The 15,332-nt window shown below is 51.1% G+C and overlaps 8 protein-coding genes across 8 annotated transcripts, besides 6 other annotated features; all 8 read right to left on the minus strand.

The window, feature by feature from the left end:
* Positions 1 to 2,222: a sequence feature (areas merged during assembly that could not be assigned to a particular haplotype. This can correspond to areas where the two haplotypes were merged or to regions with more than two copies in the genome that were merged during assembly.).
* Positions 129 to 3,653, minus strand: Tc00.1047053507969.10 (vesicular transport-associated repeat protein, putative; the record flags this gene model as incomplete). Its single annotated transcript, XM_804399.1, has 1 exon — positions 129 to 3,653. The coding sequence occupies one exon, from the start codon at positions 3,651 to 3,653 to the stop codon at positions 129 to 131; it is 3,525 nt and encodes a 1,174-aa protein (XP_809492.1).
* Positions 2,223 to 15,332: part of a sequence feature (heterozygous, non-Esmeraldo-like haplotype) that runs on past the window's edge.
* Positions 4,001 to 4,858, minus strand: Tc00.1047053507969.20 (hypothetical protein, conserved; the record flags this gene model as incomplete). The annotated part of the gene is made up of 1 exon (XM_804400.1): positions 4,001 to 4,858. One exon carries the CDS (start codon positions 4,856 to 4,858, stop codon positions 4,001 to 4,003), a length of 858 nt encoding a protein of 285 aa, XP_809493.1.
* Tc00.1047053507969.30 (hypothetical protein, conserved) lies at positions 5,444 to 6,856 on the minus strand (the record flags this gene model as incomplete). Its single annotated transcript, XM_804401.1, has 1 exon — positions 5,444 to 6,856. One exon carries the CDS (start codon positions 6,854 to 6,856, stop codon positions 5,444 to 5,446), a length of 1,413 nt encoding a protein of 470 aa, XP_809494.1.
* Positions 7,160 to 7,182: a sequence feature (AT_rich).
* Positions 7,217 to 7,246: a sequence feature (AT_rich).
* Positions 7,272 to 7,319: a microsatellite.
* On the minus strand, positions 7,373 to 8,269 carry Tc00.1047053507969.40 (hypothetical protein, conserved; the record flags this gene model as incomplete). Its single annotated transcript, XM_804402.1, has 1 exon — positions 7,373 to 8,269. The coding sequence occupies one exon, from the start codon at positions 8,267 to 8,269 to the stop codon at positions 7,373 to 7,375; it is 897 nt and encodes a 298-aa protein (XP_809495.1).
* Tc00.1047053507969.50 (actin 2, putative) lies at positions 8,526 to 9,704 on the minus strand (the record flags this gene model as incomplete). The annotated part of the gene is made up of 1 exon (XM_804403.1): positions 8,526 to 9,704. One exon carries the CDS (start codon positions 9,702 to 9,704, stop codon positions 8,526 to 8,528), a length of 1,179 nt encoding a protein of 392 aa, XP_809496.1.
* On the minus strand, positions 9,956 to 12,172 carry Tc00.1047053507969.54 (hypothetical protein, conserved; the record flags this gene model as incomplete). Its single annotated transcript, XM_804406.1, has 1 exon — positions 9,956 to 12,172. The coding sequence occupies one exon, from the start codon at positions 12,170 to 12,172 to the stop codon at positions 9,956 to 9,958; it is 2,217 nt and encodes a 738-aa protein (XP_809499.1).
* Positions 12,643 to 12,663: a sequence feature (AT_rich).
* Tc00.1047053507969.60 (C-14 sterol reductase, putative) lies at positions 12,863 to 14,236 on the minus strand (the record flags this gene model as incomplete). Its single annotated transcript, XM_804404.1, has 1 exon — positions 12,863 to 14,236. One exon carries the CDS (start codon positions 14,234 to 14,236, stop codon positions 12,863 to 12,865), a length of 1,374 nt encoding a protein of 457 aa, XP_809497.1.
* On the minus strand, positions 14,477 to 15,013 carry Tc00.1047053507969.70 (hypothetical protein, conserved; the record flags this gene model as incomplete). Its single annotated transcript, XM_804405.1, has 1 exon — positions 14,477 to 15,013. One exon carries the CDS (start codon positions 15,011 to 15,013, stop codon positions 14,477 to 14,479), a length of 537 nt encoding a protein of 178 aa, XP_809498.1.

Consider the following 15,332-nt stretch of genomic DNA (forward strand, 5'->3'; position numbering starts at 1 on the left):
AGAAAAAAGGACGATGAAACGGCAAACAACAACAAAAAAACCAAAACCACATGATACTGCACACAATTGGAACTTCTGAAAACATTAATAAAACCACCAACACGAAAAAAAAGCCAACAACAGCAAGCTCACCAATCTCCCCATTCATCGTCATCAGCCTCCTCCATTTGTACCCTTCCCACAGACATGGATGCAGCTAAATTTGCACCGCATGGATTTGAAAACTGCATCTCGTCTTCATCAAAATCATCATCATTCCAGCCACTGTCAGTTTCCGCCTTTACAGGCTCCGTCGCCTCCCTCAAATCAGAAAAATGTGCAGAAGCAAGCATTAAACCTCGAAACAAGATCAAATAGTCATCCTGCTCTAAACGAACAATTCTCATCCTTTTTATACTCTCCTCGCGCTCAAGAAAATCCGAATTTTCAGGCGAAAGTAAAAAGTTCATAAAAGTCAAATTTACCCCATAGACCTCCCCACCACTAACGTCTTCTGCACCAGCGAGAAAGTGAGCTTTTTTCTCCTCAGCCAGGCGGCTTCCTTCTGCTTCCTCAGCCAGGCGGCGTGCTTCTGCTTCCTCAGCCAGGCGACGTGCTTCTGCTGCTTCCTCAGCCAGGCGGCGTGCTTCTGCTGCTTCCTCAGCCAGGCGACGTGCTTCTGCTGCTTCCTCAGCCAGGCGGCGTGCTTCTGCTGCTTCCTCAGCCAGGCGGCGTGATTCTGCTTCCTCAGCCAGGCGGCGTGCTTCTGCTGCTTCCTCAGCCAGGCGACGTGCTTCTGCTTCTTCCTCAGTCAGGCGGCGTGCTTCTGCTGCTTCCTCAGCCAGGCGGCGTGCTTCTGCTTCTTCCTCAGCCAGGCGGCGTGCTTCTGCTTCTTCCTCAGCCAGGCGGCGTGCTTCTGCTTCTTCCTCAGCCAGGCGGCGTGCTTCTGCTGCTTCCTCAGCCAGGCGGCGTGCTTCTGCTTCCTCAGCCAGGCGACGTGCTTCTGCTTCCTCAGCCAGGCGGCGTGCTTCTGCTTCCTCAGCCAGGCGACGTGCTTCTGCTTCCTCAGCCAGGCGACGTGCTTCTGCTGCTTCCTCAGCCAGGCGGCGTGCTTCTGCTGCTTCCTCAGCCAGGCGACGTGCTTCTGCTTCCTCAGCCAGGCGGCGTGCTTCTGCTGCTTCCTCAGCCAGGCGACGTGCTTCTGCTTCCTCAGCCAGGCGGCGTGCTTCTGCTGCTTCCTCAGCCAGGCGGCGTGCTTCTGCTGCTTCCTCAGCCAGGCGGCGTGCTTCTGCTGCTTCCTCAGCCAGGCGACGTGCTTCTGCTTCCTCAGCCAGGCGGCGTGCTTCTGCTTCTTCCTCAGCCAGGCGGCGTGCTTCTGCTGCTTCCTCAGCCAGGCGACGTGCTTCTGCTGCTTCCTCAGCCAGGCGGCGTGCTTCTGCTGCTTCCTCAGCCAGGCGGCGTGCTTCTGCTTCCTCAGCCAGGCGGCGTGCTTCTGCTTCCTCAGCCAGGCGGCGTGCTTCTGCTTCCTCAGCCAGGCGACGTGCTTCTGCTGCTTCCTCAGTCAGGCGACGTGCTTCTGCTGCTTCCTCAGCCAGGCGGCGTGCTTCTGCTTCCTCAGCCAGGCGACGTGCTTCTGCTGCTTCCTCAGCCAGGCGGCGTGCTTCTGCTTCCTCAGCCAGGCGACGTGCTTCTGCTTCTTCAGCCAGGCGACGTGCTTCTGCTGCTTCCTCAGCCAGGCGGCGTGCTTCTGCTTCCTCAGCCAGGCGACGTGCTTCTGCTTCTTCAGCCAGGCGACGTGCTTCTGCTTCTTCCTCAGCCAGGCGGCGTGCTTCTGCTGCTTCCTCAGCCAGGCGGCGTGCTTCTGCTGCTTCCTCAGCCAGGCGGCGTGCTTCTGCTGCTTCCTCAGCCAGGCGACGTGCTTCTGCTTCCTCAGCCAGGCGGCGTGCTTCTGCTTCTTCCTCAGCCAGGCGGCGTGCTTCTGCTGCTTCCTCAGCCAGGCGACGTGCTTCTGCTGCTTCCTCAGCCAGGCGGCGTGCTTCTGCTGCTTCCTCAGCCAGGCGGCGTGCTTCTGCTTCCTCAGCCAGGCGGCGTGCTTCTGCTTCCTCAGCCAGGCGGCGTGCTTCTGCTTCCTCAGCCAGGCGACGTGCTTCTGCTTCTTCAGCCAGGCGACGTGCTTCTGCTTCTTCCTCAGCCAGGCGGCGTGCTTCTGCTGCTTCCTCAGCCAGGCGGCGTGCTTCTGCTTCTTCCTCAGCCAGGCGGCGTGCTTCTGCTGCTTCCTCAGCCAGGCGACGTGCTTCTGCTGCTTCCTCAGCCAGGCGGCGTGCTTCTGCTGCTTCCTCAGCCAGGCGGCGTGCTTCTGCTTCCTCAGCCAGGCGGCGTGCTTCTGCTTCCTCAGCCAGGCGACGTGCTTCTGCTGCTTCCTCAGTCAGGCGACGTGCTTCTGCTGCTTCCTCAGCCAGGCGGCGTGCTTCTGCTTCCTCAGCCAGGCGACGTGCTTCTGCTGCTTCCTCAGCCAGGCGGCGTGCTTCTGCTTCCTCAGCCAGGCGACGTGCTTCTGCTTCTTCAGCCAGGCGACGTGCTTCTGCTTCTTCCTCAGCCAGGCGGCGTGCTTCTGCTTCCTCAGCCAGGCGGCGTGCTTCTGCTTCCTCAGCCAGGCGACGTGCTTCTGCTTCTTCCTCAGCCAGGCGGCGTGCTTCTGCTTCCTCAGCCAGGCGGCGTGCTTCTACTTCCTCAGCCAGGCGGCGTGCTTCTGCTTCCTCAGCCAGGCGACGTACTTCTGCTTCCTCAGCCAGGCGACGTGCTTCTGCTTCCTTAACCGAAATATTTGCTTCCTCTTTTGTGTTTGTGCTGTTCGTTGTTTTTCTGAGATCGTTACCCTTTTTTTGGATTCTTTTATCTGTTAACTGTCGAAGTATATCCTCCTTGTTAAACTCATCATGTTGATTTATCCTACTGATGCTTTCCTCAGTGATACCTGTTTTCTTTATTTGGTGTCGCATGTATTTTGTTTGTTTTGTTTGATCACCGCAAGGTATTTTTTCAAGAAAATCATATCTCTCGTCACGCAATATGCGTCCTCTTGAAGCAATTGTCGCCATGTCTTGTGTGCATTTCTCTCTTATAGAGTGGATTCGTTGGTTGAGCAGAAATATGGTGTGGGATTCCTCACTTTCAGGCGGGCATTGGCAATTGCGTAGGATTTCTTGGCATGAGCTCAGTCGTCTATTAACCAGCTTCTCCCACCAATCGTAACAGTTGATGAAGTCGCTTGTGTGGGCTATTTGCTCTTCCAAGCTAAGACTCAAGAGAAAGCGGGCCTCTCTATGGACCGTGTCAGATCGAATAGCAATCACACTCACCGCCTCACTAATTTCGCGAATAATCTCGTCAACGTGCATTGCCTCACGCTGCTCATAAGTGAGGCGCAAGAGAAGTGGAAGAGGTTCATCATATGCGTCGATGTCGGGTGTTCCCAGCGTATCCTGCAGGAATGACTTCGTCTTTTTGTTGATTGTGTCCCACCAGCCGCTGAGAAAGTCGCCAACCCCCGCGAGACCTGAGGATAATGGCTGTTGTCGTTCATCGTGGCTTCGCAGCTCCGCATTAGAGCGCTCCTTCCTTGGGGCAACTGCCTGACGCACCGTCCCACGCACATCCTTAATAAGGCTCCACATTGACGTTTTTTGGCCTCGCAGGGCCACGCCCCAAGCAAGCCTAAAGGAAACAACAGCAATTCAAGAGGCAAACCGCAAAAATTGTTTTGGCAAATGTGACACTCCAAAGAAAAAAAAGTTTTTGACCTTGTACGCAAATTAAATGTGTACCCCCTTCTCACTGTAACAGAACAAGGACTCAAAAAAAAAATGGGTAGAGTTCAGACACATGGTTACAAAAAAAAAAAAAAAACATGTTTACTTCCGGCGTCATTTCATGTTCCCAAAATAATAATAATAATAAACGTGTAAAGGGGGAAAAAAGCCGGAAGGTATTCAGGTTTTTATGTCAGTGTTGTTGTTGATGCCTAGGGCGGATACATATTTTCCTTTAAAAAGCCATCTGGCCGGTGAAGAGGATGAATCTTTGTCCCTCCAAGCATATGTGTGTACTTGCCCCACGGGAACGCTCCCGACGGCTGCTGAAGAGTCGTTGGCATGGGAGGGCCGGAGCGTAGATGCGGTAGAGCGTAGTACCGCTCCATCGTGGATGTCCGCAACACGCCATTCTCATGTAGCTTTCTTCTAAATCCCTTTTTACGGTTCTGCAAGACGATGTCGTTAGCCAACATCTCCACGTGCTGCAGAAGACCATGAGGCACCGTGCCCATCTCTACTTCTCCCCATTCCTGCAGTCTGGGTAAATTATCGTGTACATCCTGAATAGAAATTAGCCCTGTGCGCTCCTCAATCAACTTCAAATGACGTACAATATCATTTCTAGACCACATTTTCCCCGTGTACTGGTGGATGAAAGGCGCCATATAATGCAGCGGGAAGTGGCTCGGTGTGTTATACTCCTGTCCCACTTCCGCATAGTAGTTCCACAACGGCACACCGTCGTTCGATCCATGTGAGTTGTGCGAGAAGGTCCGATTGAATGGCGTCTCCCGGTGATGACGAACAGGATCATCGCTCCACCGCGCCCACGGCCAGTGGCGGTACGCACCCCGGCGGCGCATCCGATAGTACCAATCGACTCCCGAGCGAGGGTCCCATGTGTTGCCGTACTCCTCTGGGGGCTTATTCGCCAGTGGCGAGCGTGCGTGGGGAAGTTTGGGCGGCTGGTACCATGAGCGGTGGCGGCGATGTGCGTAGACCATCACGCGGTTTTCGTAGCCCTTCGCTCTGGACCCGAGCGCAAGGAGAGTGAGACGAAGCGCCATGGCACCAGTGCGGGCGTCCTCTGTGCTCCTCGAAAGAAAGCCTCTTCACGCTGAGACGCAACAGGAAAAAATAGAAAAAAAGAAAAAAGTCACGAAAGAAAAAATAAAATTATTTGCAAACACAAACACGCAAACAACAACAAGCAGAAAAAAAAAATACCTCACAAGCATCCAGCCTCTCCATTGCCACTCGGTCCCACCGCCCCGTGGAGACAACAATTCCATCCTTGCACCCCAAACTTTTTTTCTTCCTTTTATTGTGCGTGCGTGTGCTCCCCCTCCGTTGCTGCGCATTGTTCTTTCTCCCCACGCCTTCACAAATAAAGTGGCGAAAAGGACAGAAAAATAAATATTTTTTTTCCACTTCGTAAGTTCTTTTTTCCCCATTCTTCGAATAAAAGAGAAGGAAGGTACTTTCGCTGCGCGTTATCCCGGTCCTCGTCCCCCTTTTTTTTTCTCCTTGTCTCGGTGAGGCCTCTTTATAACGTCGTGTCCCACATGCTTTCCAGTGAGACCGTAACCACGTGGCAGTCACGCAGAAATATTTATATATTTTTCTTTATGTAGATAGATAAAAAATACTCTTTAAGTTACAAGGAAAAAAACACGCAGTATCACCGGGCATACATAAAAGACCATAAACCCGACCGCAAAGTATGAAACGGTGTACCGGTGCGCCTCCCACAGCCACCAGTGACGGTGTGTACGTGGGGACCACAACTGTACAGGGCCGTTTGGGGTCATATTCTCCTCGCATGCGTGCTTCATCGATATCTCCAAAATGGACGCTGTCTTTCCCACATATTCTGTTTCGCATCTATTGTTAAAATTTGCTTGCTTCTCCTGCCAGTGTGCAGTATCCGCAGTTGGTCCTTCGCTTAGAGGGATGCGATACGCAAGACGCACGCCGTTCGATATTAAATTGATTATTTTCCTCCACAGCCACGGACGATTCGGCGCTGCGCCCCGAGAGACAAAGCTAAAAAAGCCAAAGAGAAGAGGCCTGGCGAGAAATGCGGTTCCCTCCTTCCCAATAGCAACCACTAACAAACAGCACACGTACTGAAACAAAAAAGACCACGAAAAGAACGTGCCCCGCAAATCTACAGGTGGCGTTCGGCATGCATACGTCCCGTAGTGTGTGTACATCACCCATCCACCAAAAAGAGCCCCTAGCGTGGCCCCAAGAAACCGCAGGCTGTCCAAGTAACATGGACAGGGTTCGGAGGGAACTGCGTGGGAAACGGCCAACGTGTGCATGACAAAAAAAGCCAGCAGGTAATGCCACACCTCCACTCTAGTCAAAGAGGCAATCGCCAAAATCCAAACCCGCAAAAAAGCCATGTGAGACAATACAATCAAAAACGCCACGCCAATTCCAGCCACAACATCTGCAGGCCAGTGCATCCCCAGAAACAACCGTGAAAGACTGACATTTAAGGTAAAAAAAATACAAGCCATTGTGCAGGCTACAGTATAGGTGGGAAAAAGAAAAACCAATAAATTGTAAGCACAATACGAGAAGAGGACGCTGTGGGAAGCATGGGTACTCGGGTAGCCGTACTCCCGGGATGCACTCGCTCTTCCACGAAGCTCAACTGGCGGGCACGGTGGCCGTGGACATCCCGCCGCATCCTTTAATGTCCCAGTTATATACTGACTCAGGCACATCAACACGCACATATCAAGTACCTCGTACCACATGCCAAGCCATGCCATCATGGGCAAGAATGCTGTGTAGAATTCCGTCTCCCCCGTGCAGCTCCAGAATTTGAAATAAATTGTCATCCCACGCTGCAAGGAAGGGAAACAGCGTTGCAACCGCAGTAAAATAGATAAATGCTCCTCATTACAGTAGTTCGAGCTGTACCAACTTTTGAATGGTACAACCTGCTGCCTGTCTTTCGGCGGCGTGTATGAATACACATGCCCCCACGGAGAGGGTGGTGTGAGAAACCCCTCTGTGCGTGACTGAGTGTCGCCATTTCTCTCGGGCATCTCTGCACAAATGGTGCCCCCTCCCCCGTCCCCTTTTTTTTCCCCCGCCCGTACTGTCTTTTCCCTTTTTCTCCCCGTTCCTTCTGCCCCGCTGCAGCAATCAATAAGGAGTGCCTTGCCACCCTGATGGGACCTCTATTCCTCCTACTCAAGCCCCCACCCTGCAAAGTGAAAAGAACAGACACACCTGGGTCGAGTGCCGTGGATAAATCAACCAGGAGAAAAAAAAAGTTGAGGGGAGACTCACAGGCAAACACACCCAAAGACAAATAAACCCACAATTACAAACAAAAAAAAAAAGAGATTTAAAAATAAAAAATAATAAAGAAGCCCCAATGGCTGATTATGCTCAGCTGGCGCAAAAAAAATAAAAAATAAAAAATAAAAAATCTGCGGCCACGCAAAAGATACGAACAAACAAAAAAAGAAAAAACAAAAAAAAATGTAAAAAAAAAAGAAAAAAGACCAAATGCCACGCATTCAAATACAAAGACGTAAATTGTAGGGGTTCATCCCCTATTTCTGTAGGCGAGGTTCCTTTTGCCAAAATGTTCGTCGAGGAAGGCGTTTCATGTTGAGCACGCCATAAACCGAAACAACGGCAGCAGGACGCATCTCCTCCTGCTGCTCCAAACCTTTTCTGGGAGGAGCTTCCGATAGCGCGGCAGTAGATGACGATGATGATGATGGGGATGAATGATTCTTCTCGATGTGCCCCTCCAGCTGAGCATCGTTAAATGTGATAACTTTTCGCCGCGGGCGCTCGGACGGAGAGGAGACAACTTCCACAACAGCAGATTCACTAACAATAGCGGTGTTGTTGGTCGGATCGGATGATGCCTCTGATGCTGCATCTTGTCGGAAGCGCACTGCAAAGACATTGCCCGCATCATTGCCCAAACTGGCCTCTTGTGCCACTGCGGTGAAGAGACGCTGCGGCTCTGTAACCTGACTTTGCCGCTGCTCAGTTGCCGCTCTGATTTTTTCCTTCAGGCTCGTTGTGACGCTGCGAATCATTGCCGGAGGCAAACTCTCCTGCGGCGTCTCAAAAGACGCGCCGGCCGCCGCCGCCACCGGGTGGAGCGGCAGCTCGCACGCAAAAAGCGCGTCGACCACGCCCGCCACCTCCTCCCGTGTGCACTGGAGCATTTCCACCGCACCCGCATGGCGTAACTTCTGCTCCTCCCCGCGTAGTCGCTTCGCCCTCACCTCGTCAAGTGCCTCCTCATGCTGCTCAGAGAGAAATCGTATCTCCTCGTTTGTCCGCTCCATCTCCCGTTCACAGTTGGCGATATGGAGACGCCGTGTCTTTATTTCCTCCTCGTCCGCATTTGCCTGCGCCTGCACGGCAGACAGCAGGTTGTAGATGCTCTCCGCAGAGTCACAGGACAAAGCCGAGGAGGGGCTGTGCATAGCGCTGCACACGTGCACGACACCTCTTCCCTTCAGTCAACAGAAAAAAAAAAAAAAAATACACTTATATATGTGTAGCGAGGCAAAGAAAAGAAACTTGAGCAAAAGAGGGAAAAAAGTAGGAAAAAAAAAGATCTCTTGTGTGCTCAGGCGGCAACACACGGAAACATGACTTCGAAAACACGATAAGCACCCCCCCCCACACACACACACAGTCCAATCCAAAAAGTGAATGAGATGCAAAAAATAGTGGACTCTACTTGGAGACAAAACTGAGGGAGTCGCACCGCTTGTGGAGGACAGCAGCTCCCTGCTCTGCGTACTCCGTCCTTGTGATCCACTCCGAGGCGAAGGATGTCAAGCTGGCAAGAATGGCTGCACCTATCCACACACTAAACTTCCGTTCACTCGCAGCGACCACGCGGACGTCTTCAGCGGCACGCTTATTTGCTAGGGCTGCTAGCTCCGACTGCAGACGCTGCTGCATTCCCTTGAACATCGTGTTGCCGCCGGACAAGACAATACTGCCAAGTAGCTGCCGGCGAAGATCGATAGGGCAGGAGTTCACACAATTAATTACAGCGTGTTGAATGCCGTCGTACGGCTTCTCAGCCAATGCCGGGTTGAAAAGAATCTCAGGGCAGCAGAACCGCGCGCGCCCAACGTGAATCACCTCACCATCCGGCAGTGTGAAGGGTTCTTTTCCTTTCACGTCCTCGTTAATGCCATCCTCTTCCGCCGCCTGTAGTTCTTCTTCAAAAAACAACGGTATATAGCAGAGGCTCTCCTTCACGCGCCGTGCAATCTCGCGATCGGCAGATGTAGTGAATGGACGGTCAAGCTCATCGCTGAGCAGCTCCATCATCCACTCCGTCAAATCACGGCCAGCAAGCTCCAGCCGGCGCACTGATTGCGGCATCGTCTGCCCTTCAAATACGGGGACAAGATGCGTTACACCGTCACCGCTGTCCAACACAAGCCCGTCGGTGCGGCCAGAAGAATAAAGTGTGAGCACGGCCTGAATTTGCACGTGAAGCGCTGGCACGCCAAAGGACTCAAAAAGAGTCTCCGCCATCTTCTCACGGTTGCTAATCGGGTTCAGTGGTGCCTCGGTCAAAAGCACAGCCTGGCGCTCAGGCGGCACACGTAGCTGCTCATACGCATGCCGCCAAACACGCTCCATTTGATCCCAGTCAAAAACAATGCCGTGTTCCATTGGATAGAAGTAACGCAGACCCTTCTCCTGCAGGGCTTCGTCTCCCACATACACACGCTGACTGCTGCTGCTGCCGCTGCTCCTGGCATTCATTGAGACTCCTGTAACACTCGGGAATACGCATCGAGGAATCTCTTCACCAGCAAAACCGCACTTAATGTTTCCGCTACCATTGTCAAGAACCACCGCCGGCTCTTCATCCCACAGCGTTGCCTCCATTTTATATTAAGCCTCAAATGTCTGTCAATTTATTTTTTTCGTGTGAGTTTTTTTGTGTTTCTTTGTGTGCCTTTGTGCGGCTGTGTAGCGCAAGAAAAAAGTAAAAGAAAAAATTATGGTTGTTTTACTTGTGTCTGTTTGTTCGCCTCCCTCTTAATAATTATAATGGCATCAAGAAGACCACAGTTCACCATCCAAACGTCTATGGATGACGCCAGTCGTCCACATTCCATTCGATACCATTCATTCATCTATAAAATGGAGCAACGCCAAACATCTTCCAGAACACAACGTGCCGCCTCATGGCACAAGGCGAACGCTGCATTTACGGATGGTGATCGATGTTGTCGCCGCCGCAGCGTCTCAATCAATTCCTCCTCCCACTCAGTCAAATCTCCTTCCATCAGAAGCATCTCCTGCAGCAACGCATTACATTCAGCATCCTTCACCTTATGGGTATTCATGGTATAGAGGGCTGTCATGAGGTGTCCTCCATTCTCTTCATCCGTCCGTGCATCATCCTCCGCTCCATTCCCCTCAAAAAGTAGCGAGTACGGAAAGGTCACCAACTTGGAGGTAAAAAAGGGGCCATCGTCTCCGGCGCGAGCTTCAAAGCGGGAGGCTTGGCGAAAAAAGCAGCCCCCTCCCTCTCGCACCTCATAAAAACCCGGCGCGCAAGGCCCTCCGCCAATAGAAGCAAGTCCGCCCAAAAACTTCGTTGGGTCCGCCTCCGTCGTATAGTAATCAAAAACGCCGTTCTCTTTGTCCCCGCGGGTCCCGACAATTGACGTGTGGCGCCAGCAGTGGTTGAACCAACCAACGCCGTAGCGCCCTAATTCCCCTTCATTCCCAGCAATACCAGACAAAATCGAAAAAAGGGCATAATGACCCATTTCACGACCCTCACTGCACGCATTTGCCTCCTCCTTGACAATGTGACTGGAGGCAACACACCATGCAATATTCAAAGGGAGATCAACTGTGTCTGTAGACCATACGAACGGGGTCGATTTCACAGTCTTCTTCCCATGTTGCCCAAAAAACGGAAGACAGTCACAAGTACCATGCAGCCTCGGTGGCAACTTCCCATTGGAAACGTCATTCGTTCCCTGAAGAAACGTCTTTGGCGCTTCCTCCTCCAGTTTGTTCATTTCGTATAGGAGACGGTGAAACCACGTCGTTGGGTAAATTGATGCTGTACAGAGTAAAAAGTGCGGGGCAAACTCTCGCGCCTCTTTTTTCATAGTAGCCTCTTCTTCTTCTTCATCATCGTCGCCATCGTCCGTTCCCGCACCAAGCCGTAGCGCGGCTCTCGGTGTCCTGAGATGTTCTTTTATAAACCGCAATAGCACCGCAGCATCCCAAAATGCTTCCTCACCCGCCGTACGGAAAGCAAACACGCAGGAAACGGCGTTGCCAACACCAAGAAAGACAAGGTTCAGCACCAATCCGTCCTTTCCACACTTTAGCAACAGGTCACACACGTGTATTAAAGGGGTCTGCTTGGATAAACTTCGCTCCGTTGGCCAACGAGACAACTGGTCCACCGCCACAGCCGCTATGAAGAGTCGATTACGATGATCCGTCAGCTGAAAAAATAACGGGGAGGCAAAAAGAAGGCCGTTTATTGAAAACACAGCAACGAATGTAATTTTGTCAAAATTACCACCCCAAAGTGACTGATGCTTCTTGGCACTCTTATTCACATTATAGGCTGCCACAAGCGTGCGGTCAATGACATCTACCAGGTTCTTACAAGCACGTGCAGCAGAAGATTCAAGTGACTGAAGGCCCTTGCGGTAATGTTGTGCGGCTTTGGCAACGCTGGATACGCACCCGTGGGACTTTACACCCGACACTCGACAGTACAGGAGATTAACAGGAACAACGTCCTGGGTAACAAAGAACAGCAAGGCTCTGCGTCGCACAAATAAAGAGGAGCGCACTTCAGAACGCCCCCCCTTGTTGGACGACATCTTGTCCGAGTCACGCCAATCACTCACACGTCGTTCTTTCCAGTGCGATTCCTGCAACGTTGGCAGGCCGTCGTACTCCACCACCTCATCATTCGCTGCAGGAGCAAAAGCCGATGAGGTGCAAAGCGCATCAAAAATAAGGCGTGCGCCACTGTAGTTTGTGCGTCGAACGACATCAAAGGCGGAGTCAAGCACAACGGTTAGCTCATCCCGCGAGGCTGCCGGGCCACCCACAGCAATAGTCACTTCGCCTAGTTTACCACCCATTTGCTGGCGCTGCACCAACACAAGAATCTCCTCCATGAGGCAAAGACGACTGTCAACGTTGTCATCCTTTTCCAGAGGCATGGCGCATCCACGAAAGCAGTGAAAAGAGCGTGCACGAACAGGATACTCAAACAACTTGTCGATTCCCTCCATGCGCGGGGATGCGCTGAACGAGGGCGCCATAACTCTCAAACCATTCTCTGCCTCCAACCTAATCCATGGCATCCTCCCGCTTCCTTTACCCTCCCTTTTTCTGACAGAAGCCAAGAAAATTCAGTACACACAGAAATAAATAAATAAATGAAATTCTCATCGATGCATACACAGAACAAATTGACGTGGGTTTGGAGCTCAAAAAAGTTTTTATTTCTCTTCTAAAAATTTTCCCAAAAGGAAAGAGCTGTCTTCAGAGCGTTTCTTAAAGAAAAGTACATACCCATGCTTGCAGCTTTTTCCCACATCTACGCTGCCACCAAGACATAATTCCTTAAGTAAATAGTAATCACTTAAAAAAAAAAAAAGATTCAAATAGAACAAGAATTGTGTTCCCTTTTCCCTCTTTTGGCCCAGACACACAGTCAAAAACCGAAAAAAAAAAAAAAGTGGGAAGGCGGAAGCAATCATCCGAGCGCATTAAAATACCCTCACCCTCTTGCCATTTTCCGGCAAGGAAAGGATCGAATGCTTTTCCCAAGATAATAATAATAATAATAAATGCGCATTTTTTTTTTGTGTGTGTGTCTGTCTAATTCTTTTTATTGTTCGTTTTCCTCCACCCCTCTCCTTTCTCATTTCCCTCCCGTGCTTCCTCCATCGATTTCGTTCTCGTTGAATTCATGACGCTCTTCCCGTTGTTTTTATATTTACTTGCGTCTCTTGTCCGCTCTAAAGGTGACTTCGATTCTGGAATCCAAATCAGTACACATAAGGAATCAAACGATACCGAACGATGCTGCATAACTTTTTCCAGTCGGCATCGCCGTACTTCTCAGCCATTTGACGCTCATCTCGCAGCTGACGGTGTATGAGTAGAACAGCGAAGTACACCGGCTGATAGTACGGCAAAATTGCCTCTATGCCCGTCAGTGCCGACCATGCAAATGTCATGAGCCAATCCCCAACATAGTTGGGGTGGCGACATATGCCCCAATAGCCAGAGATGATGAGCGATTTTCCTCGTGATGTCTCCATCACCTTCAAATTCATCACCGCCTTGTCATGAGGATTCTGACGGAACTTATTTTTCTGACGGTTTGAGCCCCGAAATATGACGTAGCCGAAAACAGCAAGCATACAAGAAAACGCCACATATGCGTTGCTCACCTTCACAGGGTGATACGCCAAGAACTTGGTTTTAAGCGTATATGTAAAGGGCACCCAAGTGAGGTCACCAAAGCATAACATGAAACCAAATCCATCGTGCACAATATCCATCATCGTCAGGGTCCCTGACTCGAGTAAAAGTCCATCAAAAACGTAAAATGACTCCAGCAAGGCGATTATAATTATGCTGGGAGTACAAGTACCAGCCTCCACTGCCTTTAGCACAAAGGCCCAATTCAGTACACTCCATCCAATAAGACCTGGGCGTAATTCGCACATAAACTTCCAGTCAAGTGAGCCAGTTCGGGGGTTTAGTTCGCGCCCCATCCAAAAGTCGTAAACAGGATTCCCGGTGTTGCCTCCCAAAGAAAGCAGCACTGTCGGTGCGCGGAAGGATGCTAAATAGAGCACAATACTCATGCCAGTGGAGATTATGATTGAGGCAATCATGAGGGGCGCAAACATCTCCGCCAGGCCTGCCAAGCGAAAAATGCCATTGTAGTGAAGACCGCCCAAAACAGCATGAGTAAAGACAAATACATACACAGCATTCATGTTGTAAACAAGGGTTTTCCCGTTACGCAGCTTCGTCCCTTTCACTCGCCCACCAATAGGAACCATGTAGAGCAGCGCATGCAACAGCAACCACGCCAACTCCAGCCCAATTGCAAATGGAAGTTGAGAAAGGGACGCCCGGATAGTCTCCAAAATTTCCGTAGGAAGATTATAAATGCCAGTAACTGCGCACTGTTCTTCTCCACACTGCACATTGATGATAAGCACAAAGGCCGGGAGGAGCACTGTCAAAGCTAGAGCGCCCACAGGCCCGCCCCATTCGTATTCCACCGTTCGCGGGTTAAGTGGTGTGGCCTGTTTAGGCTCTGGCGCTCTGACACGTGTGAGAGATGTGGCGCGGCGCGGCGTCCTTGAGCGTGACCGTGAGGCCCCTCTAGAGCTCCGTGGCATGTCTGGTACCCTTTGGCCTTTTTTTCTCGGCTTTGACTTCCTTCACGCCGTTGATGTTACCACACGGCGCAGAGAGAAAATAGATTTTAAAAAAAGGAAAAGGAAACAACGCCGTCAGTCGCAAAAAAAAAAAAAAAAAAGGCTCGGTGCGGGTGCGCAGGGTCGCAGGCAGTCGCTTCTTCTTCGCAACAGTCAAACACATATGAGAGAAAATCACCGCAAATCCATCCTGCCTCCCCTCTAATTTCGGTGCGCAGAGGCGTCCGCATCCGACACCACCAGCGCGAGCCCGATAGCGACGAGAAGAGCACCCACCGCCCACATCGCAGTTATTTCCTCGCGGAAGACAAGCAGACCAAGAAAGGCACTCACCGCAAAGTTCGTCCCTGTGTTCACAATTTGACAGACCGGTGTGGGGCCGCACGACAGGGCCTTAAGATGCCAACGCCACATCTGTGCCGTGAAGAAGATGTTTGAGGCAAGCAACAGCACCCGAATAACAAGCGTAACCACACCAACCCACTGCAACTCAGCGTCACGCAATTCCCCCCTTGAAAAAAACGATGCGAGCGCCACGAACAACGAACTACCGCTGTCATTCGTCACTGCAAGTTTTCCCACCACGGCGGAGAGTGCGCCAAATGCCCCTGCCAAAGATGCGTGAGCGAAAAACATACGACTCGTCTTTGAGGAATATCGCTGTGCTTCTTGCGTAAGCAAAGTAATGCGGCTTCCATTTGATGCCTTTACCCTACCAATTGGCGGTGCCGGCTTCATCTGCCTCGTGTGGCTCCTAAAAATATTACCACACACAATCAAAAAAAGTTCAACGAAGAAGGAAAACAACAACAACAAAAAAATGTATATAAACAAAATAAGGATGGAAAAGTGAAGAAAAGCAAAGAAAATCTAGTTGGCCCCGAACTGTAACCTCATTCAGCGCCGTCTTCTTTTCACTCGTGGACTTCGCCACTTTGTATTTCCTTATTCCAAGAAGTGGAATAAGGTTATTGGGCACTATTGCTTTCTATACCCACAAAATTCACACCACACAAACGGCGCACACAAAAAAAAAACTCCGCTGTTTTTGCATTCC

Source organism: Trypanosoma cruzi, genomic scaffold (assembly GCF_000209065.1).
Source record: "Trypanosoma cruzi strain CL Brener 1047053516583 genomic scaffold, whole genome shotgun sequence".
Lineage (NCBI taxonomy): Eukaryota > Euglenozoa > Kinetoplastea > Trypanosomatida > Trypanosomatidae > Trypanosoma > Trypanosoma cruzi.